The sequence below is a fragment of the Eurytemora carolleeae genome, unplaced genomic scaffold (assembly GCF_000591075.1).
Source record: "Eurytemora carolleeae unplaced genomic scaffold, Eaff_2.0 scaffold667, whole genome shotgun sequence".
Taxonomy (NCBI): Eukaryota; Metazoa; Arthropoda; class Copepoda; order Calanoida; family Temoridae; genus Eurytemora; species Eurytemora carolleeae.
In genome coordinates this window covers 16,693-43,780 of record NW_019396561.1, presented here as the reverse complement: position 1 = coordinate 43,780, position 27,088 = coordinate 16,693, and the positions used below count along the sequence as shown (strand labels likewise).

General features: G+C 34.5%; 3 protein-coding genes across 6 annotated transcripts; 2 read left to right on the top strand and 1 right to left on the bottom strand.

Moving 5' to 3' along the window:
- Nucleotides 1-784: 784 nt before the first annotated feature.
- LOC111705532 (short-chain specific acyl-CoA dehydrogenase, mitochondrial-like) lies at nucleotides 785-11,448 on the top strand. Its single transcript, XM_023478115.1, has 13 exons — nucleotides 785-895; nucleotides 1,232-1,294; nucleotides 1,933-2,178; nucleotides 2,460-2,559; nucleotides 3,242-3,336; nucleotides 4,426-4,525; nucleotides 4,958-5,115; nucleotides 6,414-6,472; nucleotides 8,076-8,367; nucleotides 8,555-8,672; nucleotides 9,084-9,219; nucleotides 10,758-10,838; nucleotides 11,129-11,448. The coding sequence occupies exons 3-13, from the start codon at nucleotides 2,109-2,111 to the stop codon at nucleotides 11,189-11,191; spliced, it is 1,272 nt and encodes a 423-aa protein (XP_023333883.1). The 5' UTR covers nucleotides 785-895; nucleotides 1,232-1,294; nucleotides 1,933-2,108; the 3' UTR covers nucleotides 11,192-11,448.
- Nucleotides 11,412-25,322, top strand: LOC111705528 (arginine-glutamic acid dipeptide repeats protein-like). 4 transcript variants are annotated; one of them, XR_002766031.1, is made up of 15 exons: nucleotides 11,412-11,497; nucleotides 11,910-12,063; nucleotides 16,504-16,568; nucleotides 16,679-18,145; nucleotides 18,228-18,659; nucleotides 18,898-19,018; nucleotides 19,431-19,570; nucleotides 20,073-20,180; nucleotides 20,473-20,657; nucleotides 21,120-21,228; nucleotides 21,540-21,691; nucleotides 21,913-22,067; nucleotides 23,969-24,098; nucleotides 24,414-24,660; nucleotides 24,938-25,287. XR_002766031.1 is itself a non-coding variant. In XM_023478110.1 (14 exons), exons 1-14 carry the CDS (start codon nucleotides 11,464-11,466, stop codon nucleotides 24,438-24,440), a joined length of 3,279 nt encoding a protein of 1,092 aa, XP_023333878.1. In that variant the 5' UTR covers nucleotides 11,412-11,463; the 3' UTR covers nucleotides 24,441-25,287. The 4 variants fall into 4 exon arrangements, 1 of the variants encoding a protein (XP_023333878.1); XR_002766030.1 differs by having other exon boundaries at nucleotides 24,414-24,676; XM_023478110.1 differs by having other exon boundaries at nucleotides 24,414-25,287.
- LOC111705531 (cytochrome P450 4C1) lies at nucleotides 13,180-15,859 on the bottom strand. Its single transcript, XM_023478114.1, has 7 exons — nucleotides 15,704-15,859; nucleotides 15,367-15,539; nucleotides 14,512-15,305; nucleotides 14,152-14,189; nucleotides 13,879-14,083; nucleotides 13,693-13,753; nucleotides 13,180-13,452 (listed from the first exon to the last, which is right to left on the bottom strand). The coding sequence occupies exons 1-7, from the start codon at nucleotides 15,822-15,824 to the stop codon at nucleotides 13,360-13,362; spliced, it is 1,485 nt and encodes a 494-aa protein (XP_023333882.1). The 5' UTR covers nucleotides 15,825-15,859; the 3' UTR covers nucleotides 13,180-13,359.
- Nucleotides 25,323-27,088: the final 1,766 nt, after the last annotated feature.

The window sequence follows — 27,088 nt, the reverse complement described above, 5'->3', positions numbered from 1 at the left end:
GGACCGAGCGCTGCATCTATAAACACTAGACAGGAATTAGGAGGCCGAGCACCGCTGCGACCACAAGTCCATCTAGCAGCTGTAAAGTAAAACCCCGTGCTAGTATAGCAGATTTGGCGTAAGTCAGAAGTAGAGTATAGCAGATTTGCGTAGGTCGAAAGATAACCATCGATCGGACTATACTGCAGGTCTTGTCTTTATGGATGGTTTGTAAGCAAAATTTGTGGAACGGAAAAGGCTTGTTTTTCTAGATCCTTATATTTCTCAAATACCAAAATGAAGCTTTGTGCTATCATATATCTCCAAATCTCAAAGCGAAGTCAAAAATTTGAAAACTAATCATTAAAGGGGTTTCTTGACATTTTGCGCATGCGTAGTGTGTTCAGATTCTTGGCTTGTCTACCTGGAGTGTATTGTGTACTATTGATGTGTACACTTACTACACACTCGATTCATGAGCCTGCACGCTTATACTCTCCTTATAGACGCAGCTTCAGTGCTCATCCCGCTCTACAGTGATGCCTAGTACAGTGTCATGGCTTCAAGCTGGGTTTACATCATGTTTAATATCCAAATATGCTAGTAAACGAATAATAAAGTTTATCCGTAGATTTTAAATTTGAAAACAGCTGATTTCTGATCAGGGGTCATTTTTATTTACAACCGCGCACCTTATGCAAATCATTAATTCCATAATATTAATTAATTTTTTTTAAATATGTAATTATAAATTATAAAAATGGTCTGAGGAAAGAACTATTATATTATAATCATGATTTATTTTTTTATTTAAACATATAATTTTCAGACAACCGCCCAACTATCCTAAATCAAAATGTCTGGACGCGAAGGTGGAAAGAAAAAGCCCCTGAAGGCCCCCAAGAAGGACGCCAAGGTTTGAACATATCATGAATAGATTATATTAATAAGATAATTCTTTTAACTCGGCTTATAATTGTTTGCGTGTTTGCTTGTAGTATCAATGTCGGGGAGTTACCAACTCTTCGATAATTATTATTATAATTATTAGTCATAAAAGCGTTCTATAGTAAATGTGTGTGCCAACATCATACCTTAGTCCGAGCCGGGTCATTTGAAGTCCCATGCTCAACCTTGTCTGTATTGATTGTTTCGTAGATGATAAACCGATGTTTCAATTGTGAAACGTTGATTTAAGAGTCAATTGTTAATCTCATAATAGTTAGAGTATTTGATATATTTTGACCTATAGGATTTGGATGATGATGATAAGGCTCACCTGGCCAAGAAGAGAGAAGAGGAGAAGAAATTAAAGGTTTTTGATTTTAGATTCTAATTAATTTACCAATGCAGATTGCGGACGTCTTAACAAAACTGGTTGCAAATTCAGCCTAAAATACTCGTCTCATCAAATAACGCAATTACTTTTTTTAATAATTCAAAGTAACTGTGGCCTGAATTTAAAAGATTCTTTTAATGAGTATTCATAATGGTATAGTTTAAACCAGTGCTTAGGATCCGGATCCAAGGAGCAAAACATCAACAAAAAAACTGAAAAAAAATATTTACGCTTAAACCCCAAATCTGAACTATTAAAAAAAGAGAAATTATAAAAATTTTCTAATTTCTGAATGGTTTATTAGGTTTTTTTCATAAAAATAAGCGAAAAAAATAAGACAATAAATTTTAGATTTCTCCTTTGTTAAAAGAATTCAATAAATTTTATGGAAATAACCTGGATCCGGATCCATTATTTTCCAGTGTGGATCCGGGATCCGGATCCGGATACGCATCAAAATTAAATGGATCGTAAGCAAGAATATAAATATCAAATTTTTATTCCAATTTTTTAATAGGATTGTTTTGTGTTCAGTATTTACTCAAGCTATCCTTATTTTTTATTTTCTTAATATGATTATTATTTAAATCTCTGACATAAGCTTATATTTTAAGGAGCTGGCAACCAAGGCGGCTGGCAAGGGACCTCTCGTCTCCGGCGGGATCAAGAAGAGCGGAAAAAAATAAACTTCTGATCTCCGAACCTCATCGCGCGAATCATCGAACACTCATAGTTTTTTTTACGCTTTCATGGTTTCATATCAATTTTTAACTATCTTTGTAACTTTACAATGATTTCAGACAAAATGGCAATGGCGGGAATTACAAGAAGTGTTCTGAGGCCATGTCGTCATTTTGTAGGTAATATCTTTCGCCTGAAAAATAACTTTAATATGATTGATTGTTCTCTATGATTTGTTTCACTGAAGTCAAAAATTAGATATTGTTTGTATTAAACCATACTTTAAGTATGACTAAAAAATCATTTTTAAAAGGTAATTAGTATATTCAACTTATATATGTAGTAAATGTCGTTCTGTAAAAGTTCGTCCCACAAACTGTATCATTCCAGGCTCAACCAGTTCACTATTCAAGTTAACCAGAACCTGGCTCCAGATAATATATAATATATAATATCCCAGGATTGGTCTCTGCTCCTAGTTCACGAACTATTTCTTCCCATGGACAAGCAACCTTCACTGATCTTCCGGAAACTCATCAGATGCTCAAGGATACCTGCAGGTTCGTGGTTTCAGAAACATTTTATCAAAAATTTGCGGGTTGCAGTTTGTAATTTGTTTGTAATTTTTTTTCGTTTCATGCAGTGGTAATCTGAAAACAGTGAAATAGTCTTAGTTTCTTCTACTACTTCATCTCTATCTCTTAAAATTACAAATTATATTGTAATTTTAACAGTTTAAATTCTTAAATCATAGGGAGACATTTTATTAAATAAAAAGAAAGACGATAAGTATTCCACTGTTTTCTATTTATCCTAGACTCCTAGATATAATGGTTTAGATTAGAATGTTTATACTACAGCTCCCCACCCCTTCCCCCCTTCTCTAAAACTGAAATTTGATGTGGGGTTAATTTTTAGCAAAATTCAGGACTTCATAGGTTTCAATGATAATTGGTTTTCCCTTTCTTGAAGTAGATCAAACAATATCTGGTCTTCAATATCTGGATTTGAAACTCGAAAATCACAATTTTGGTTTTGTTGGGTTTGTTTATAATATGTTAATTGATTATTGACTGATGGTGTGCAGTTGGGTGGTGACATAGATAAATGTTGATATATACATTAGACTTGTGTCATTTATCAACGGGAAATTGGTTTCTGTCTGTTGGTCGCAATTTTCGTGGAGGGTTCGGCACAGATTTCTGAGATTAAAGGTTGATTATTATTTAATTATAATTCTAGACAGTTTGCTGAAAATGAACTGTGGCCCATTGCTGGTAAAATAGATAAAACCTGTGAATATCCAGAGGAACAAATTCACAAGATGGGAGAATTAGGGAAACTAGATTTTATAGAAAATTTAAACAAAACGTAGAGAATTGGAGTTGGAATTGGAGAGGTCGTTGAACTACCTAACAGCGGTTCAAATCCTGAAATTTTTAACTTTAATTCGGTGATTTAAGATTTGAACTGGTGGTAGTTAGTTCAGCGATCTTGTTCAAATTCATTAAATTCGGCTTGAGGATACATATTTTTTTAAAACTAGCCTTAGAGGGCGATTCGCGCCCATCTTCTAAATTAATTGTGAACATGTTCTCTTTGTGTACATCGTAAAACAAACAAAAATAATTCGCGGATTTTCACGAAAAAATTCGTGAATTTTAAAAATTTTCAAATATTTAATGAAGATCGAATTTTGATGGAGACAAATATTTGAAATTTTGATCATTCATAAACCTTCCCTGGGGTCCCTAGATGTCCCACAAAAAATTTGGGCCCGATTGGTTCAGCCGTTTTGACGTTTATTGGATACAAACAAACAGACAGACAGACAAACAAACAGACAAACAGACAGACGAGCCAAATTTATATATAGATTCTGACTTATGAATTTGTTGAGAGAAATGATAAAACCAATTTTGATGTTAAGTTTTTACCATCTTTTTGATACTTGTTCAATTTAGAAATTCATTTTTAATTCCCTTAAAATGATTGGATCTCCCTAATTCCGCGATAAAAGACCCTAATTTTATCCTAAAATAGTGGGCCGAACAATTATTTAGAAGGGGGGTGGGGGAATGTTGTGTTATAGGAAGTATTCATCTGACACAGTATGAAACTTACTTTTTATTTTAATTAACTTAATTATACAGAACGGACAATGAATACAAATGTAACATGTAACATTAAAGCGTTGGAACTTTAAGCGTAAATTTGGAAATTCGGCTTTTGTAGGATTATGTTAAAAAACTGCTATTTAACCACTATTTAACACTCGCCCTGTAAACCACTACAAACTAGAGTATGCTGTATGCAATACGCTTGCTGGATTTGAATTATTATCTTAATTAAACTCGGTCTTTCTCCATTTAAAAAGTTTTAAAATAGACGTTAACTTTTCCTTAAAAATCTGGTTGTTTGGTAAGGTTTGATGGGTATTGATATACCTGAAGAATATGGAGGAACTGGACTGGATTCCCTGGCATATGCTGTAGCTCTCACAGAAATATCAAGGGGCTGTGCTAGGTAGGAAAAAAAGTGGGTAAAGGGAATTTAAGGCGTTGTTGTTGTACTTTTGACCCTCACGTAAAGAGGGCAGCGGTTCACAGCGATACCCTTCGAAAATTTATCTGAGTCGTTATTCCACCTGAGAGTGCTCTCACAATTTTGCTCCATTTTGTTCCAGCCACAAAAGTCCGTTGGTAGAGAAACTTTATTTGAAAATTTTTAAAGATTAAAATATTGATTGCTCATTCATTCTTAATCGGAGAGCGGTTTTAAGGGCACCGTTGTGAACTGGACAAGCAACTCTATTAACGGAGAATTATTAATATATACGTAAGCAGTCCCATAATGGGGGGGATCTTAAAAAATGTTAACTACTGAAGTCGGTTTTTTCCTTTTGAAAAAACGGGTTTAAGACAATTTTCTGATTGAAAGATGAATCGTTATTTTCAGCGCTGGAGTGATAATGAGCGCTCACAATTCCCTCTACCTCGGTCCGATCAAATACTTTGGGAATGACGCCCAGAAGAAGTCCATGGTGACCCCCTTCCTTGACGGGACCAAGATCGGGTGCTTCTGCTTGTCCGAACCAGGGAATGGAAGTGACGCAGGTAAAAATATTTAGAACGAAAGTTTTTTTTATTGCGAGGGGGGGGGGAAGGGGTAAAAAAGGGATAAACCCTTTTTTTACACTCAACCTCAAACATTTGATGAAAACATATCATTGTTGCAAATATTCTTAAAAATTAATTTTTCATTTGTGAAGCAGGAACATATTTTTTCGTTTTTTTCTCGTTGAATTAGGGAAACTAAATGGTTTTAGGAGGAAACGAACGATGAGAATTTTTAAAAATCTCCCTTACCCCCAAAAACCTTATTTTTTCGAAATTCTGTCAGTGCTTTGAACTATTTACCCCTGAATCTAATATTTTATAATAACTGTTATATTTACCCCGGAATCTAATATTTTATAGTAACTGTTATATTTACCCCTGAATCTAATATTTCATAATAACTGTTACATACGGAAGCAGTAGCTCTGAAAAATTCCCATTGTTACATTATCCCACAAAATAACACTTTATCATTGTATCTTAACGCTCCGCAAAGTTCGGGATATAATTTATGAGGGTGTAATGATACATTAAATGACCGGTATTAAAGGGACTGTAAAGGAAAAATGAAAGGGGGTATAGGCTGAAAGATAATCATTTAAGCTCTTGATCGCGACGATAGAAAGTTATAACTGATGTTCCTAATTGTAACCTAGGTTTTCTCCAATTATTATTTTATAATTTTTTAAAAATTAAAAAAAATTTTTTTTTTTTTATTAGATATAATTGATGATATTATTATTTGTATTACGTCACAAGAACTCCCGCCAATGAAAGTGCAGTCTAGTGGTCACGTGTCTCTGTCTGTATCAAAAAACGATAGATCAGCCAAGGCCCCTCCTTGCTAATATTATTGAGTTAAATAATTATCTTGAAAGGCTTAATTAGGAACTTCAAACTTGACAAATTATAATATTTAATTATAGTTTAAAAAGTTTAAATCTTGTTAAGCATAAAGGGACTAACGGCGTAATTTCAAACTTGACTCTCCAGGTTTAGAGTCACGTGTCATATTTCCAACTTTTTTTTATTTTCTTCGTTTCATCAAGGAAGAATGAGATAACCTAATTTTTCTATCTGATTGATATTATTTTCAAACTCAATGTACATGTATAATTGGCTTGCGGATTTATGGGACCGAGACGAGAAAAACGACTACATTTTCCTCATTATAACGGAGATAAAGAGCGAAAGGTTACGGTTGTGAATCGGACATGGCAATCTTAAATGGCAGGTCACTTGAAATTACTTCTACAGTTCATTTAAACTTAAACAAATTATTATGTACTGCACAGGTGCCGCAAGTACAACCGCCACAGATGCAGGGGATCATTGGGTTCTAAACGGTACAAAGGTAATACACAATACACATGGTACAATGTACATAGTGATACAGTTAGCGTAGTGTTCAAATCCATCTACTGTTTTGTAATAATTACACATTGTACATACACTACATTACATTGTACAAACAAAATTTGTAACTGTATAAATAATGATATACAACGTAAAATATTTGAATACTAATTGCTAAATACATTGTACATTTTACGAACGAAATTTGTAGCTGTATAAATAAAGATATCAAACGTAAAATATTTGAATACTAATTGTACATTGTACATACACTGTACAGTGTACATACACTACAGTACATTGTACGAACGAAATTTGTAACTGTGTAAAGATATTCAGCGTAGAATATTTGAATACTAATGTAGCTAAATATTTTTTTAAGTAAACATTTTATGTTCTCATAATGATTTTATGAAATTCCTGTTTTTCCATGAAAACACTGTATTTTACAGGTTTTACTCAAATTCAGGTTTAAGGGATTTCAATAATGTTGAGAACACTACTGAGAGAATAATCGTCATTGTTGTCCTTTAATCATAAGGGGAAGGGGGTTGAAGAGAGATGGGGTGACGTACTCAATTTTATAAAACATATTCTTTCTCAATATATGTATAAGTAAAAACAAGTCTGATTCATGAATGCTTGGAATATATGGAATATATATTAAGGAAATATATAAACAAAGATGAGACTAATTACAATTAGCATAATCAAGACATAGCAGACCTGTGGGATAACATTTTTGTTTTAATTTTTACGGGAAAACCTTATTTTAAGATTCGATTTAATTTTTATTATTTCAGAATCAAAAAACAGTCTAAAGTTGATTTAGAGCTATTCAATTGTACAGTTTTATAAGTGAAACTTGTTTATTATTGACATTTTAACACTAGTAATATCTTAATTATTATAAACAAATGTAAACATAAATCAATTTGATATTAAATACCAGTCTAAAGTTGATTTAGAGCTATTCAATTGTACAGTTTTATAAGTGAAACTTGTTTATTATTGACATTTTAACACTAGTAATATCTTCATTATTATAAACAAATGATAAACAAATGTGAACATAAAACAATTTGATATTAAATACCAGTCTAAAGTTTATTTAAAGCTATTCAATTGTACAGTTTTATAAGTGAAACTTGGTTTTTATTGACATTTTAACACTAGTAATATCTTCATTATTATAAACAAATGTGAACATAAAACAATTAATTTGATATTATGAAAAAAAAATGGCAACAGATAAAAAGTAAGATAAACTTCAGAGACAAACTTTGGAGAGATAAAGTTTGGAGAGACAAACCAAGCTTAGTAGAGACAAAGTTGGAGAGACAAACTTCAGAGAGATAAAATTTGGAGAGACAAACTAAGAGAGACCAACTTTTGAGGGACAAACTTCATAGAGACCAACTTTGAACCGACAAACTTTGGAGTGACAAACTCTGGAGAGACAAACTCCGGGCAAATGTTGGACTGACAAATTTTGATGATACATTTTGACAGGCAAACTTCAAAAACATAAATTTGGAAGAGACAACTTTTGTAAAGACTAATTCCGAAGTGAAATTATTAAGTTTTATTTTTTCATTTAGGCCTGGATCACGAACTCCTACCAGGCGTCAGGGGTTGTAGTGTTCGCTACCACGGACAAGTCCAAGAAGCACAAGGGGATCAGTGCTTTCATCGTACCAAAACCCACCGAGGGACTTAGCCTTGGAAAGAAGGAGGACAAGCTGGGGATCAGGGCCTCCGCCACCAGCAACGTAATCTTCGAGGACTGTAAGATCCCGAAGGAGAACTTGTTGGGAGAGGCGGGGATGGGGTTCAAGATTGCCATGCAAACCTTGGACTCCGGCAGAATAGGTATCGCTGCACAGGCTCTAGGTAGGATTTTCTTCTGTATTTTGTAATTGATGAAATAATTCTTTCATTTAAAAAAAACTTCCTTTAAACATTTTTCATTTATTTTACAAAATCCCCCCTACAAAAAAACCCGCAGGTTTTGTCAAAAATGTGAGAAAATTATTATAAGAAACATAAACCCCTTTTCTTATTTTCAACTTTGTTTAAGGTATTGCTAAAAATGCATTTGACACGGCTGTCGACTATTCAGCTAAACGTAATTCATTTGGTGCTCCTATCTCTAAACTTCAGATGATCCAATCTAAGATTGCAGATATGGCTTTACGGTGAGTTAAACCATTTTATTCACAATTCGAAAGTATTTTCTTTTGTTGGGTCAAAGCTTGAACGTTGGCATATATAAAGTAGTTATCTCTATTTCTCTGTTTGGATGTCTGATCATAACTTTTGAACCCCTTGACCGGGAACTTGGTAGTAGAGTGGGTTGACTTTATTTATAATGAAAACTCCAGTCTAAGCTGGGTTCCCAAGCTAGTTCAAAATATTCAAAGATAAACTATATCTATATATATTATCTGAGAAGTCACGAAAAGATCATACCATTTTGGAAACCGAAAATTACAAACAAAAAACCATGAAACCATGAAAAATCAGAAAAATTTGTAAAATTGAGTAAGACCAAAAACTAAACTGTAAATAATTGTAAAAATCATCATTTAAATTGTTGATGATTCTAGGATAGAGATGTCCGAGATGATGATGTATAAAGCTGCTTCTCTGAAGGATGCTGGAAAACCATTCACCAAGGAGGCTGCAATGGCAAAGCTTGCCTGCTCTGAAACTGCTACATATGTCGCTCATCAAGCTATTCAGGTACTGGTTTAAGTCCCGTTTAACATAGCAATTGAGAGACGAGGTTAAGATCGTCTTTGATCTATTGCAATATGATAACAAAGGGTGTATCATCATCTATTTATCTTAAAATTCAAAGATATTTTTTAGACTTATAATCGGTGCTTAGGATCCATTTAATTTTGATGCGGATCCGGATCCAGGTCATTTCTTTAGGATTTACTGAATTTTTTTTAACAAGATAATGTTTAAAGTTTTTGTTTTATTTTTATTCTAAAACTTATTAACCATTCAGAAATGAGGAAATTTTCATAATCTTTCTTTTTTTCAAAAGTTCAGATTTGGGTTTTAGAAGTAAAAAAGTTTTTTGTTGCAGTTTTCTGTTGTTATTTTATCCCTTGGATACGGATCCGGATCCTAAGCACTGTTAAAAATTAAATTTGAATTCTGTATATATATCTGATAATCTTGTAATTTCGAAAACAGAAAATAAAGTAGACCACGTAGAATTATCAAACGGTGGGCCTTAAGGAGAGTTTATTTACTGTACAAAAAAGTAGACCACGTAGAATTATCCAACGGTTGACCTTAAGGAGAATTTATTTACTGTACAAAAAAGTAGACCACGTAGAATTATCCAACGGTTTGCCTTAAGGATAGTTTATTTACTGTACAAAAAAGTAGACCACGTAGAAATATCCAACGGTGGGCCTTAAGGAGAATTTATTTACTGTACAAAAAAGAAATCGGAAATACACAATGAACTCGGTTTCGGGGGATAAAAACTGGTTTAAGCAGTCTGTTAACAAACAATCTAATTAGGCTTATTTCGAAACAATATCTACAGTTCCGACATGAACATGGTGGGGGAACAGGTCATGCAAAGAAGGCAGTTAGAGGGGAGGGGGGGCTCAATTCTTTTTAACGCAGATCTATTTAAATATATTTCCCTTGCCTGTATGTTTGTTTTTCCGTTTATTCCCAATCTTTAAATACTTGGTTCAATTTCATGTTCCAGTTCAAGTCCAGTTTCGGATGCATTTGTTGACAAACAACCACTATACATTCGTACAGCCACCGAAAATGAGTTCATTGTGAATTAAAGAATTTGTTGCACACTGAGTACTAAATTCTCTTATTGCCTTTCCTTACCTTGGAATTATTAATGAAAGTATCATATTAGTAAAATAAGGTAAAACGAACGAATCCTATAAAAAGTTGTCATGTTTATTCTGTATGTCTGTTCCGATTACTGCGAGTTTCGGCAATAATAGTCCAGCCCCTTCAGGAATTTGAAATGTAATTTCAACTAACTCTTTAAGATTAAAATCATCTATTTTGTTCTTTCTTGCTTTGGAAAAAAATTCTACCCGCCAAAATTCATTTTTTTCTTGAAACATAGAAACCTGAGATTAATATGAAAGAAAAATAAAGATTATTTATGATTAGTTACTCAAATAATAATATTTTGTAGAATTTGTCATTCTAAACATTATTTTTATTTTTATTTAATTATTATCAATTATTATTTTTTTGAAAATAATTTGATATGATTTTAGGTGTTAGGAGGAATGGGATACGTATCTGATATGTGTGTTGAAAGGAATTACAGAGATGCCAGAATTACAGAAATTTACGAGGTAAACGTTTAATCTCTTGTCAATATAATAATCATAACCAATTGTTATGTCAAGTATCATTTCGACGAATTTAGGACGATCTCTCATAAACATTAAACACAGTAAAATGACAGTTGACAATTTCTGGTTTTGATTTTACTTCATTTCAGGCATTTGTTGAATTGTTTTATTCTTGATAGGTTTCATTTCTTGGTTTAGTTAAATTAATTTATAATTGAAAATACTGGGAGCTAAATAAGAAACATTAAGTCTAATGCTTTTGCTAACCTTAACCTCTAAAATTATTTCAGGGAACCTCGGAGATCCAGAGGCTGGTTATTGCTGGGAACGTGATGAAGGAGTACGGGTTCTAGCAGAGAGTCTAGTACGGAGTAAACCTTGAAAACTGAACCCGAACCTGATTCTAAACCTGAACCTTATCATAAATTAGGACAGATAAACTTTCTACAATAGATTTTTATCCCTGAACTTAGATAATGATTGACCCATAGGCATAGTGTATTTTTATATAAATTTCCTACCATTTATGTAACAGCACTGGGAAAGTACTACAGAAGAAAAATCATAGAATAAATTTATTTAAACTAATATATATTGTATATTTAGAAAATAATGGATTAAAATCATGTGGGGGAAGAGTTCCAAGCCTCCTGGAGAAGGTAAATCTTAATAATGCAGAACAAGATAAATACGTTATGTTTTGAACGTTCCATATTATATTGGATTAACCCTCGAATAAAGACATAATACTTGAAACCCCTAGTATTTTCAACATGCAAATTTTTATATAAGCTTTTTAAATGATTAATTCTTTTTGATTTTCGGACTAGTTCCCGAAATCGCAATTAAAAGCTATAAACTATCTTATAAGATATGAGACATCCTGTAATTAGACAATAGACATGGTATAAAGTGGTAACCAGAACATACTGGGAAATGTGTCTACAATAACACGTTATTGATGAAATTTTTTGGCACATGCACATTGCAAAATATTGTGCAAAGAATTTCATTAGGTTTCCTCAAACAAACAAGGAAAATAATTGACAATTATGAAAATATTTAATGCAGGTAAGGAGAGGCGAGATGTAGCCATGACAACGCAAGCTGAGATGATTTTGAAGAAAAAGCGGGAAATTGAGGCTAAAATGGCGTCCGATGAAAAGAAGGAAAAACTGGCGGGACAACCTAGAAAGCCTATTTCTATGAGTATCAGCAAACGATGGTAAGCAAGTTGTGAGTTTCTATGTTTTATGTTTTTTGATGAGAATCTACATTAATCATTCATTTTTAATCAGTTTTTAGGACCATCACAAATTTGAGTAGAAGTTGATACTTTTTATCGATTTAAGTTTTGCAAAAATAATTTAAAAAAGAAGAAAAAGAAACTAAATTCAGATGCTCTTTAGATAAAACTAAACGGGATTTCATTTATGGAATTTGTTCTTTCCTTTTTTAAATAATTTTGTTCCCCCCAAAAAAACTTCAAAATTGAATTGTTACAAAAAATTGAAACTTTACACTGATAAAAACTTTATAAATCTGCGAATTTTTAAAGATAAAATTTAATACATTCATCCCTGAAGCAAAAAAGCGTTAAGTACCGACTAAGTTCCAATCTCCCCAAGCTATTAATAATTCTTAAAACACCTCCATTTAAAAACACACAACTTCCTCTGTAAATATGAAATAGTTTTTATCTTAACTTTTTTATAAATAAGGAAGTGGTGGTTAATCAAAATCAAGGAATAAAGGCTGTTTAGGAAGTTAAGTTCTGTTGGACTGGGTTTAAGAACTGAAGAGGGGGGGGGGGCAGGATTTTTGTTTACATTTTTTCGATCTGGTTCGTCAGGACAGCTCAAAAAACTTTTTTAAAAACAAACTCGGGATTACTGAGGAGTTCTGGCGGGCTGGGCCTGAGCAATTACGAATTGAGTTTGTTTACAAAACACATTAACACATTAAAATTCAACAAACCCTGTGTCCCCAAACATAGAACTTGTTAGAATGACTAGACTTGTTTTCCATCCAATGTCTGGTTCAAATTATTGATCACATAAATAATTAACTTATCTAAGTATGCAAACTATTTATTTACGTAAGCGTACTGTATACAGGAGCAAACATTAAATTTATATTTTATCCAAAGATCAATTTATTTATCAAAATAAATACATTTTTCTTTCAAGAAATCAGTCTTGAAATGGTTGAATCTTCTTCAAAAAGAATTTGCGTATTTTTGTCTTATGTAAATGTCAGGACAAAAACACATTATTTGTTTTTAAAGATAAGTAATATTTTTCGAATCAAGTGTTAAAACTCATTAAGGGTAACTTAGAAATTTTTTTGCCGAAAATAGTTTATTTTTATTTTTCTGAAGTTGATACAATTTCAGTTGTAGAAAACCCCCCCTTACATTACTAAAATATTTCTTCATTGTTTAACAAGTAAATATTTTAACCCATGCTTCACAATAGTGATGTTATAAGAAAAAATTATGCTTCTGATGAGTTGGGTAGGCCTAGTTTCTTGGTGAGAGAGTGACGAAAATTCCATTCTTTGGTCGGAGGATAACCTCAGCTAGCAGAGGAATATCTTCCACTTTCACATCACTCTGTGCAATCAATAAATCAACCTGACATCTGAATGGTTGATCAAAGCTAATCAGAAGGGGAAAGCAAATTAGATACAATTTATTATTTATCTTATATTGTGAAAAAGAAAAATTATTTTTCTCTGATTTTGAGTTCTAAGGCGAATCACCTTTTATTAGAACTTTTAAAGATCCTTTGGAAAAATTTATACAATCCCTTAAAAATAGAAATAAATTCGAGAAGGAAGATTCATTGATTTCCTTAAGATTGAAATTTCTTAGAACTGAAGAAATCATTATCTTTTCTTCCATGGTTGCAAACCTAAAATAGAAAGAATCACAGCACGAACAGAAACCGGACTATATCTGACATGTTATCGTCTTCAATTCCACGAAAAGTAATAAATAAATTGGTTTGACATGTTGAGATAGATAAAAATTTCTTACTTTTGTCCAATGCAGTTCCTAGGTCCGGCTGAGAATGGTACATATGCATAGGGATGTCGTTTCTGTGGATTGACGGAAGAAAATCTTTCAGGATCAAACTTGTTAGGCTCTGGGTAGATACTTGGATTACGGTGAAGATGAAACGGGAGCAAGATTACATTTGTATTGGCTGGAACATTGTAGCCTTCAATTTCAACATCTTCACCTAAACAATATTAAAAGAAATTGTTTAAAGATTCAGTTTTTATTTTTTAATCAATTAATTAATATTACCAGTTTTTCGGGAAATGATGGGAACGCTCTGATAAAGCCTAAAGTAGAAAAGTAAAATTTTAGCGTTAAAGAGTCTGTAAGCGTAATTTGAAGTGAGACTCCATGCAAAGCTGCCAATGCCAGACAACACCACCCTTAATACCTTAGATTATGTGGAAGATATTTTCGTTTTTCTATGTTTAAAAGGGGTTTTTAATTCCTGTATGTTTCCCTCCAGTAGAAATGCGCAAGTCACTTTATTAAAGATCCATTAGAAAAGGATCAGTTTTCAAAATTATAAAACATTGATATATAATTCATACTTCAGCATGGAGGGTCACTTGAAATTGTTTTTATTTTATATTGGCTTTTTGAAGTGACCTGAGTGATTCCTTGAGACAAGACTCCAGATATTTCATATTTGCAAGATCAGCAGATTCAGCAGGCCTATCAGATCCAGCAAATATTTGATCAAGCTCCTCCTGGCATTTTTGTTGTATTTCTGGATGTGTAGCAAACATGTAGAGGGTGAAGGTCATGTTTGTAGCCGTAGTGTCATGTCCTTCAAACATGAATGTATCCACTTCCTCCCTAATATCCTCGTCCGACAAGACAGTTCCTCCTTTAGACTCTTTTATAAGTAGATCAAGGAAGGCCATTTTCTTTTTTCGTCCTAGATCATCTGTTCTGGTTTCTTCATCATTCTGAAGTTCTAGTTTTCTCTCCTGAATCACTTGGTTGGTAAAGGAGTGCAGGATTGAGATACATTTCCTCCACTTAGCCCCGGCAGGCGTGAGCTTGTACACAAAATCAGACCAGAGCCAAGGACCTTTCTGTCTTTGAAAGACCAAGTCGGAGCTTTCATAAACAGCCTTGACATATTCAGAGTCACTGTCCTTTTGGGCATTAATATTTTTCCCCATGGCTGTTTCGCAAATAATGTCTAGAGCACAATGCGTTACCAAAGGAAAAATATTGAAAGCAGGTCCATCAGCCTTTGCACTAAGAATGTCGCAGAAAATCTTTGAATGATCGTTCATAATCTCCATGAAATCTTCGAGTATTTTAAAATGAAATGCGGGAGTTAGAAGTTTGCGTCTGGAATGCCATTTAGCCCCAGTGCTGGTAAGAAGTCCTTTTGCCAACCAATCCGAGAGAAATCTGTAATCTTCTCCCTGAAAACAAAAAAATTTAAATAACTAAATCTTAAATTAGTTAAAATATATTCAATGTTACCTTTGTGATCTGTTTGTTGCTGGACAAAATCTTCTCGAAGGCTTCAGGTGTGGATACCGCAAGATTAACCCGGGTTCCAAGATGAAATCTGACAGCAGGTCCATACTTGGCCATCATGGTCGTTATAACAGGCATGAAGTCCTCGGACGGTCCAGAAAACATCAAAGCATTTCCTGAACATTTTTTTATTTAAAGCCATTGCTTGATTTAATTACTGTCTTTCTTACTGGAAATTATAAAATGCATGGTTTTTTTGACAACTTCTCTGTTAGAACTTTTTATTTTGATAAATTCAAATTTCTCAACATCTAAAAACCAATTTTTGTTGCAAACTTACCAACTAAAGGTAGTGGGGTAGGGCCGGGTATGTCCATCATATTTTTCTTCCTATTCCTGAATATGTTTAACCATTGTGCAAGGATATAGATGCATACTCCAAAAAATATCGGAACCAGCATTTTTTCTGAAATAAAATTTAACTTTAGCTGTTCCCGTCCTATAAGCAATATACATTAAAATGTTAATTTCAGGGAACAGTATTTTATGACTCACTTTTAGCACAGCGTAGGAAATAGAAATAATAATTGATCTTTTAAATTTTAATATTAAAACCCTTGACTGTTTTCAAGACAATGTCATGTTTTCAAATTTTTATGATATCGTGAATTGTAATCGTTGTCACGTTTTGGGTACAAATCTCATTTTCCCGTTTAGAGTATAATTCGCAATTCAAAACAAAACTTGCTTTTCTAACTTAGAAAATAAATCTATTGGCACTGCGTAAAATATGAAATGTTTTTATATCAGAGTTCCATTTACGAATTGCGTTTTTACTGAGTTTAACAGCTGAATGAACAGTGTATTTACTAATTAACTAACTATACTCTATCTATCTATTTATCTATAGGAGTGCTTGCATCACTTGACATTTTTCTGTTAATAGTATATTTACTTACTGGATAATGCTTGGATGCTTATCTTATTTATACATTATCTTATCTTATTTATACATTATCTTATCTTAAAATACGTATTTGACACTTGTTGGCTTATTACAATCTTATTCTAATTATTTATAACATAAAAATATAAAAATTTGAAAATTTTTAAAGAATTAAATGATGAATTAAAATTTAGGGGACTGAAGGGAAAGAAATCAGATGCAGGAGGTGGAGAGAATGCGTCCAATCAGTCAACTCCAGGTAGAGAGATTTCCTTCCTCTTGGTTTGAATGAAAAATTAGTTTTATTTAAGAGACATGAAAGTTTTTTTTCTTCAGAAAATTGATTTAACTCTTAAATTTGTTTGTTAGGAAACTCTTGGCGAAAGTACGGTGATTCGAGTAGTCGGGACGGGATAGGGTTGCCGGAGAACAACTCAAAGAGGTCGGATCAAATACCTACTTCTCAAGGTTATGATTCAACTGCCAGATCCCGCCAAGAATCACCTGCTTCTGGCTCCTACAACTTACTGGGAGAACCTCAGGTTCTCAACAGCTTACAACAACTCCAGCAGGGATACCAACAGCAACAGATACAACAACAGCAGCAGCAGCAGCAACATCAACAGATGCAGCAGCAGCAGATTCAAATTCAAGGACTGGGCCAACTTCAGAGCCTGCATCAACATCCCTTGCAACAGGGGCAACCTCCGGGTATACAACAAATTCCTCCGCATGCTTTGCAGCAGGGTCCTCCCCCTGGTCTTCCACAGGGACCCCCTCTTGGATTCATGGGTCCAGGATTAAGTTTACACCAACATGGACCTCCCTTACCTGGAATCCATGCAGTTCCAGCTCCTGGACTACAAGGACCTCCACTAGGTCTCCCCCAAGGGTTCAATCCTCTGGGATATGAAGGACTTCAACCTCATCCTGTATTTCCTGGAGGCCAGAATCCTCAGCCACAAGGTCCTCCTTTGAACCAGCCTCCTCCTTTCCTTCCTCAACACCATCCTCCGCAACATCAACAACAATATGATCTTTCACAACCACCTCCTAGTATTCAGCCATCACAGCCCCACACCTCACAGCAGATACAGTTTAATATACATGGACCACCACCGTCCCCACAGGGTTTACTTCCTTCAGTTTCTCTCCCTATGCAGATACACCCGGAGCATCAACCCGTCCTACCTATGCACACTTCTGCTCCTGTAACTCATTCTTCTCACCTACCAATGATGGGAGGACCCCTTCTTCATCTAGGAATGCCTCCTCAATCCCTCCCTCAGCCTCCTCCCGTCCATCCTCCCCCTCATATAATGACAAGTATGGCGCCAGGGTTACCCCCTGTACAGTTCAATGTACAGCAGCAAGGATACGGGACAATATCAAACTCGGACTCAAACCTGAGCCAACCTCAAGCCATGGTTTCATTCCCTCCGACCCAGACCGTTCTTACATCATCCTTGCAGCCTCAGCATATGCTCAACCAGCCTCCGCTTAGTATACCCTTGAGCATACCTCCGCCCCAGCTGCCTCTTGGACCCGTCGGTCTATCTGTTCCTTCTCATCCTCCGCCTGTCATATCCCATCCTCCACCCACCACCTCGACTTCCTTACCGTCACATCATAACATGTCAATCCCTCCGCCTTCTACCACACATTCAATGATGCCTTTTAGCACTCAACCTCCGCCAACTGTGAATACATCATATCCACCTCCTATGAATCAAAATGATAAGAATGCTCCGCAATGGTGGGGGGACACACTCTCCAAAGTTAAGAATATCGCGCAGAACTTCGGCGACGGAGATGCTAGTCATTCCGAGCGACAAGGTAGATTTAACTTTAAATTGATATGGATTCTAAATCTTGAAAATGAAAAATAAACAATTACAAATATTATTTGATATTTTAGAGGGTAATGAATCCAGTAGTTCTAACTGGAACAGAAATACATCCAGTCTGAGAAGGGATCGACGGAGATCCAATTCCAAAGATAGAAAGTATGGCCGAGGCCGGGATCGAGGCCGAGACCGGTCCCGTGACAGGCACAGGTCCCGCAGCAGAAATTCCCGAGACGGAGAAAGATCTAGAAACAGAGATCGATCTCGGGATCGTCACATCTCGTCCCAATCCTCGAACCGGTCAACCCTGATCAAGGAGGAGGATATGAAACATGAACCTGAAACCTACGGATATAAATCTGAAAACTATGACAAGGTTTCCACCAGTATCAAACAGGAGGTTAAGGTAGAGCCTAGAGATATAGATATGAGGAAAAGTAGAAGAGAATCTGAATCCTACTCACCAACACGTCCAGACTATAAACCTACCATCAAACAACAAGGTAACATTATTTTGCTCAAAGGTGGCGCTAACTGCTTGGGGGGAGGAGAATTCGAAATAAGACTTACATGTACACAGGTGGCACTCATCATGGTTCATTTTTTTATTTTGTGTTGTTTCTATCGATAAAGTTGCAAAGATAAAAATATTAGAAATCAAACCGTAAATAAATAATAGAATATCTCCCTGACAGATCTTTACATTCTTGGATCTCATTACAATTTGTGAATTTTATCCAGTTTGTAGCGCAGATGGTCCCCTGCCTAGTGTGGTGGAGGAGCTGGCGAGCATGGTGGCAGTGTCCGGGGAGGATCTAGAGGATATTGCCAGGGATAGGAACAAATCTACACCAGAGCTTAAGTAAGTTGCCAAGGTTGAAGATTATCCAGAGGTAGAACTTTTGTGTAGAATGTACGGCTTAGTCGAGGATTTCTATCACAGGGGAAAAACTGATGAACGACACAAAAGTTTCGCCCTCAGAGGTCTAACCTTTTGTATCGTTAATCTACTCAGGAAGACTAGTTAACTTTTGGATATCTCTAAAGTTCCGACCAGTAAGAAGCCACACTACTCTCGGCCAATGAGAGATTGCGATAATATAAATTTCTGTTAAGTATATCGAATTTAAACGCGTATTTTAGAAAATCACGTTCTCCTACAAAAGTTCTGACATCATATTAAAAAGCTTAAATATTAACTCTTGGATTTTGCAGCCGTGAATTACATTGGCGGTCGCTTTCAAGTTTTTTATTAAAACTTCTAATTTTCTTAGGTTTTTGTTTGAACGAACAGGTCACCTCTACCGTAAATACCGGGCTAGGGTTGCAGAGTTAAAGAAGAGTTTCGACGAAACCAAAACTGAAGTGAAAGATGAACCAGGGAGCTCAACTAAAGCCTCAGCTCCAGCTGCAGGTAGGTTGAGAGAATAAACAGAGGGGAAGGGGGTAGAAAACTTAATATTGAATAACTATATATTCCGTGCACTGCTCATCTTTCGGAAATGTCAGAGACATTTCAATTTTGCAGGATAACAAGACAGCATTTTCGTTTACTCTAAATAACTTGACTTGACTTCTGGAATTAAAATGGTCATGCTATTCCTATTCTTATAAGAACGTCTTGTTTAAGATTATATATTTTGAATAAACTTTGCTTGTCTGTATGCTTGTTTGTTTTTGACCGATAAATGTCAAAACGGCTGAACCGGTCGGTCCCAAAGTTTTTGTGGGACCTCACTCGACCCCAGAGAAGGTTTGTGTATGCTCAAAATTACAATAAATTGTCAACAAAGTTTTTTTTGTTGTAAAATTTTATAGTTTTATCGATGAGAAGAAACTGAAAGATTGAGCAACAATTGAAAGTTGAAATAGAAGATGGCCCTTATAGCCTAGTATTGACATATTTCTGTATTTAGAACCTGTTCGGAAGCGCAAAAGTAGATGGGGAGACCAGACACCTACTCCTTCTCCTCAACTAAACACTCTACCCCCACCTGGAGTACTTACCTCACTTCCCTCCATAGGTCAGATATTTTACTGAACAAATTGATACTAAAAACATACATTCTATTATTTTTTCCCCCCGTAGATTCATCCTTATTTCCTATTTTATAAAACGTGCGATGTGTTAATTATTTAAAAATATTAAATCTGGAAAAAAATTGGAAGGAAAATTGTCAAATTTTAAGAACAAATGAAAAGATAATATTCTTCAAACTGGCCACTATTTGAATTTTTCATATAATGAATTCTATTCAACAAAAGTTTTTCGTATATACAAAGATCGCAGTTCTAAATAGTTGTATCTAAATGTAGGTGCCCCTGGCCTCGTGATCCCTACCCAGCTAGGAGGCCCTGTAGTTAAGGTTGAAGCCCCTCCTGGACCTAAACTCTTGGATATCCGGCAGGGGAACCCTGCCCTAGCACAGTACGCTGTCAAGGTCTTTGGTTCAACTAATCTCACAGATGCACAATGGAAGCAGTGCGAGGATCAGCTGAAGGTCAATATTTTTCATTTACTAAACCAGGGGTGAATATTCGAAGAGTTTCCCCCTGCACTCGGGGGAAAAATGAAAAATTGGACATCAAAAAGCAAATTATTTCATATTTTTCATACTTATTATCCAAACATTTATCATATATTTTCCTCAGTTTTGCGAATTTAACCCTAAATAAATTCCCTCAGCGCAAACATACCCAACTCCAGGGGAAAAAATTATTTTGCAAGATTAAATACACTCATGAATAAACCAGATAATCTAGATTCTTGATCCGTTCCGTGAATAAATTGACCTAGCTCTACAAGAAAAGTTAAATCAACTTTGTTTAAGTATGAAGATCTTCGATATTTTATTTATATTTGACCACTTTGTATTTGCGGATCCACACATTTAAATCTGCACAATTTTGCGGATCCTCGGATCCTTGGTCTTAAACCCAGTCCATTATTGATAATAATTTAGATGTCCGTTGTGTACGGCCAGCTTGCTGCTAAACAGGCCGCTGCGCGGATTATGGCTGCCTCGGGGAAACGAAAACATGAGTACGACAGTGATGAAGATACAGAAGGAGGTAAGATTGTGATTTTTTATCTTTTATTTACAAAAATAAAGTGTATTAAATTTCTCTTGTATTTTTTACCATTTGTAGGGCGTTTATAAATTTTATTTGTGGTAAGTTATTTTTTAAGGAGTTTCAGGAGTACGATAGAAAGACAGCATTTTTTGTTCTGTTTTGAATATAGGGCAGTTTTAAGATGGGCCTCTTCCTCTGGCCAGTTCTTCCTTATTTAACTTGATCAAGTTTCCAAAAATATTATTATTCCGTTTATAATGTAATATATAGTTTTCGTGTTAAAGCATGTATGTAAATGAACTATCAAGGTACGTGGGAGCATAAGGCAAGAATCGCTGAGATGGCAAAGACCGCTGCTGAAGCTGCAAAACAAACAGCTGCTCTCGAGGTGGAGGGGAAGCATCACATTGGAGATTTCCTTCCCCCGGAAGAGCTTTCAAAATTCATGAATAAAATGAAGGTATATCTTGGAGAAACCTTGCAGTTATTTGATATTGGGAAGAGATTATTTAGAACTCGATTTTATTCATCAATTTTTTTTTTGTTTATTTATTGTTTCTAGGTTAATATTTTACGTGTATCCTATTTGTTACTGAAGAACACCACAAAGAAATAAGAACTTGGCTTTTTATTTTAGATTTTTAAAAAATCCGCCAAATTTTGATAGATTTGCGAGTTTAGGCGATGAGAAGTGGGACAGCCTGGGACAACTCTGAGTATCAGGAGAATAAACTGAGTCAGGACAATGTCGGGTTCAAGATGCTCCAGAGGATGGGTTGGTCAGAAGGTGCAGGTCTAGGAGCAGGGGGGATGGGGATTACCGCCCCCATTGGAAAGTAAGAGATGATCCCTTCTCTTGTTATATAGTTGCTTTATAATGAACCATGTATTTATTAGTTTTTCATTTTGCTTCGATAAACCCAGAGAATTTGTTATCATTTCCAATGGAAGCATGCCAAGTATTTCAGGGGTGTATATTTTCCTAAAAAATCATTGCCCCCCCCTTTAGAAGATCATGTTTTCCTCAGAAGTTGTATATGGTTGCTCGGAGCGCAAACATTTTTAAAGATTTTTTTTCGGTATTTGGGAAAATAAATGATTTTTTGGACAAGAATGAAAAAACATGCTTTTTTGCTGTCCCATATTCCTCTAAAATCATTTTCCCCTGGTGTAATTCTCAAAAATACATACCCCTGGTATACAAAATATTGAAATTAGAATTCAGGGATTATATATTGTAGATTGTCTTAATTTCTCCCCTTAAAGTATAATGTCAAATCAAACCTTTATGTTGAGAAATTATTTCAATAATAGTTAGATAACATCTCTGTTATTTTTAGTGTGCTGTTTCATATAAGGGCATTTGCCATTTTCTGTTGTTCGCACATGCCCCGTAAAATTCCAAAACAGAGAGGGGGATTGAATTTTGTAGATCCAGAAAAATAATATCTGTGGGATGCCTGCGTAGAGACTGGGGGGGTCTTAAATGTAAGACATGTGGCCGCAGCGCTCGACCTTTTAGCCTGTACTAGCCGCAGCGCTCAGACTGGAAAGTGTCATAACTTAACCTAACCCGTGGCCGCAGCGCTCAGCCCCCTAGCCTGTCCTAGCCGCAGCGCTCGGCCCAGAAAGTGGCTTAACCTAACCCTAATTAAATACTAATTTGATTATTTTTCTGGATCTTCAAAATTCAATCCCCCTCTCTGTTATGGAATTTTACGGGGCATGTGCGCACAACAGAAAATGGCAAATACCTTATATGGATATATATATATCAAAAGACCGATTTATTTTTTCCAACTTTCGAACATAATTAGGAAGTTGTGGATTTTTTAACTCCAAAAACATTTATTAGATTTGATTTCTAAACTCAGTTTTTAAAACCTAAAGAAGGTTGATTTTAATGATATGTTATATTTTTTAAATTTGGAAAAATATCCATAAAATTTGTTCAAAGGTTGAATCACGTGAGGCAACAAGGATGCAATAAATATAAGGTCTTGGGAAGCCTCTGTAATGTAATATTCCCTCCTATATTTACTGCATCCCTAATATCTCCCTGTCATGAAGAGCTAAATAGTTGAAACGCATCGATCCTTTTCCCCTAACTACTTTTTAGGATTCATAGTGTGTGCTTGGACTGTTAAAAACTCCCAGCACTCACTTTGTCGTTTAGTTTACTATCCTTTGTGCACACTTGGTCTATTTGCTAGGTCTTCAAAAACGTTATTTTGAATGTTATATCTATGACCGGGTTATAGCCCAAGCGTGCGCATTTCCTATTTTTAATGATCTGTATTTTCATTCCTTGTACAATTAATGCCATGTAAATCCACCGAATCTAAGGATGTGATTTTAAAGACTACCAAACGTAATTTAAATATTAATTGGAAACCAGTTTCTGTTTTTGAAATTTTTTTTAAGTAAACCATTATAATGTTACGTTTTAGATAGATTTAACCTTTAGATCTTCATTTTTAAAAGTTTTGGGTCGTTAAAAGTCTCCTTCTTTTTGGGTAACCCTTAATTAGTTCCATTTTACGTCATCAATATCGTAGTTTTTTGCGATCAAAAACCCTTTGGTTCGTTTCCTAAAGTTCGGTTGAGAAGACACCATGCATCTAAAAAGTAGAAGCCTGCATCTACACCTGTAATTATGTTTAAAACCCGTTCAGTAGTTTTGATCGTTATCAATGTCGTCTCGGAGATCTGTGATCTAATGTGTTTCTGAGTTTAGGTCAGGAGGAGGGTTGGAGAGAGCAGGACTGGGAATGGATATGCCCGGAGAGATAAACGAGGATGATGATGAGTTTGATACGTATAGAAAACGAATGATGATGGCCTACAGGTTCCGTCCCAACCCCTTGGTAAGAGATACAATTTAACTCACCATGAGACCCATAAAAGTTGGAATAGGATGACGACTGTTAGACTCGATATATGATTTTAAATAGTCCAATGAAAATGAAGCACAGCTATTATTTTTTGGACACTGTGCTGTTATAGTATAAACAGACCTTTTTACTTTTAAAGTCGGTTTTCTACACAAAATATTGTTCAAATGGCGTCTTCCTTTTCTGCAGTTTTATGGTGCTCACTGTAATAAAATTGACGTTTTTTTAATAAAGCTATAAATGTTAAATTGTGTTATAATTGAAGCTTAAATTTTGTCATTTGTTTAGAACAATCCTCGGCGGTCCTACTACTGACCGGGTCTAGTCAGGTACGCGAGCAAAATAAGTGACGCAGGAATGTACAGTGCGTACGTGAACTAGGAGTAGTTACTCAAAGGCAAGCATGTACATTGTACATGTTCAAACGGATTACTTAGAGGTACATGTGTACATAGAATTCAAGGCTTTTGTTCGGTTACTGCAAATAAAGGATTATATAGTTTGTTCTGATATAAAACATATTGGTAAATGTGAGGTACATAAAATGCAAGGTTGTCCCAAAAATCGGTTAGTTCATGTCAGAACCTAAATGATTGTTTTCTATAATCTACAAGATCTACTTTAAAGTCTGCTCTAACGAAAGGATTCTATTGTGTTCATAGCAGATTTTATTAAACAAATTAGATTTGTAAATACTTTTTTGTGATACGTTTAACTCGATACCAAGCTGAACTTGGTGTCCTTAAAGAAATATTGTGAATTTACCGTTTATTGGGGTGTTACCTTGTACAAATGTACAAACTTTGTTAAAGGTTGACGTAACGAATGCAGAAGTATGTATATTATATATATAATAAAAGTATATAAAATTCATGTTTTCCCCTTTCCTTTGTTCGAATGAAAATGAAAGAATTTTTTTGCCTTTGACTTTTTATGTTCACTTTTCAGACTTGTTAAATGCTGTTGTATTTTATTTGAAATAAAAAATTCAATTTAAACTTGAGCCACGGATGCCTTTACATCAATATATTTTCCACAATGTTAAAGCATTTCTACGCGTATCAACGGTTAAGTTTTTGTTGCTAAAATAAAAGTAAATATAATTCCCCAGCTCGCCTGTTAATCTATACTTACTGTTAATAAAAAATGTTTAAATACTTAATTTGGGTTTCTTTAGAAATAAATATTGAGGTAGCAGATGAATATATTTTTTTCATGTTGTAAGCATACTGTATTACTTTATGTGAATATCTCTTGGTCTCATCAAGTTTCTATTTCAGCTTTTGTTGGTAAGGTATAAGTAAGGTTGGGTAATGGGATTTTGCTCTAAAGATCAAAACAGAGTTTTAAATAGTTGAACTTTTAATGGTAAAATTTTGTTGTTACGACAATTAAAATTTAAACTATTATGCCTGCAGGGCTGTGCACGTTCCAGCTTTTTGAGAAATGAAAATTTTCTGTAAGCCGTTAATTTTAACGGTAACAACGGAATGTTCGTTCCGTTAACGGCATTTTCCTTTTTTAAATTAACGTTTTTTAACGATCTCAATTTTAATAACGGGGTTAGCGGAAAATTTTCAACAATCGTTAACGGATCTACCCGTTAGTGATACCGTTTTTACTAAATTAACAGTTGAAAAATCTTGAACGGCACAGCCTTTTACGGTGTATTACAGTATTTACGGCAAAATATTTCGTTTTTAAAAAAAATCGTGCAGTTTTAATCAGAAAATAATGAAATTTACCGTTTTTAGCTTTTTTAAATAACGTTTCTAATCGTTAATTTTTTTCGTTAACGATTTAAAAATTAATGTCTTTTGTCGTTCGTAAACTGAATATTCCGTCAATTTTCGAAAATCTCCATTTCGTTAAAGGAACTTTGCCCAGCCCTAATTATGCCTGGACATGAATTTTATTTCAAAACATCGTGCGTTTTCATCTTTTTCTATTAAGTAAATAATTCCAAAACAATACACAGTGAGAACCAGAAAACTGTAACTGTAAAGGAAGACTACATTAAATGATACTTATGGGGTTTTAATACCACTATTGACTTATGAAATCGCTTTTAATATGTTTACACTGAATGTTTATTTTTATTGAATTAAAATTCGTCTTTCTGTTGCGTAGTATTCTTTTCTGTATTTAAGTGTGAGATATATATGATTTTATATAATCTACGTGTGCACTGTATCATTTTCAGGACTATTGTACTTGCATTTAGAGCTGGGTTTAAGATTCCGATAGTTAAAACTTATAAATATTAATTTAGTTTTCATAATTTTAAGTATACGTCTGCAAATTTCTATCATGATATGTTATTGCAGTTGGTTAAACTTTCTAACACGTCTACACAGTGCTTACGAAGTTGCAATCCATAGTTTTGATGTGGATTTATTTATAGTTACAAATGTAAACGGATCCAGCTCATGAATACTTCTTTTTCACCATTTTATAATTCGGATGGCTTTACATCTCAAATGGTTAACCCTACACAATTTTTGTCTAAAGATCAACAGTTAAATGTTAAGATCCATGCATTAACCAAAATTAATTAGTTTGCTCTATATAAGAACAAATTGTTAACTAATAACAAAAATTTCAAATTTCTGAATGGTAATAATGGATTAATGTTGAGCAAAGAGGAAAAAGTTGAAAAATAGTTAAAAATTTTAAATTTGTATAAAATAATCAGTAAATTTTAAGGAAATGTTCAAGGCGTTTTTTCTCCTGGCGGATCCAGGATTCGGATCCACATCAAAATGAAATGAACCTTTCGATCCGATTAAAAAATGTATCGATCCTTCTTAAACAATAAGTTTTTTTCAAAAATTGTAGTTTAATTTAATTGTTTATGATCTTATGGTGTTTGACTGAAGGTATAGATACGGCATGTACTGTACAATGTACATAGGTACGTTTATGAGCTGTTCCATGGCTAACGTTTTGGAAACATCTCATAG

What these genes read in the sequence shown, in the direction of transcription:
- LOC111705532 (XM_023478115.1), top strand. Translation starts at nt 2,109, where the DNA reads ATGATTTCAGACAAAATGGCAATGGCGGGAATTACAAGAAGTGTTCTG. An exon ending in ATTGCAGATATGGCTTTACG is followed by an intron (nt 8,673 to 9,083) that starts GTGAGTTAAACC and finishes TGATGATTCTAG; the next exon opens with GATAGAGATGTCCGAGATGA. An exon ending in TCGCTCATCAAGCTATTCAG is followed by an intron (nt 9,220 to 10,757) that starts GTACTGGTTTAA and finishes ATATGATTTTAG; the next exon opens with GTGTTAGGAGGAATGGGATA.
- LOC111705528 (XM_023478110.1), top strand. Translation starts at nt 11,464, where the DNA reads ATGTGGGGGAAGAGTTCCAAGCCTCCTGGAGAAG. An exon ending in ATGAGTATCAGCAAACGATG is followed by an intron (nt 12,064 to 16,503) that starts GTAAGCAAGTTG and finishes ATTAAAATTTAG; the next exon opens with GGGACTGAAGGGAAAGAAAT. An exon ending in ACCTACCATCAAACAACAAG is followed by an intron (nt 18,660 to 18,897) that starts GTAACATTATTT and finishes AATTTTATCCAG; the next exon opens with TTTGTAGCGCAGATGGTCCC.
- LOC111705531 (XM_023478114.1), bottom strand. Translation starts at nt 15,824, where the DNA reads ATGCTGGTTCCGATATTTTTTGGAGTATGCATCTATATCCTTGCACAA. An exon ending in CATCATTTCCCGAAAAACTG is followed by an intron (nt 14,084 to 14,151) that starts GTAATATTAATT and finishes AATATTGTTTAG; the next exon opens with GTGAAGATGTTGAAATTGAA. An exon ending in AGGAACTGCATTGGACAAAA is followed by an intron (nt 13,754 to 13,878) that starts GTAAGAAATTTT and finishes TTTCTATTTTAG; the next exon opens with GTTTGCAACCATGGAAGAAA.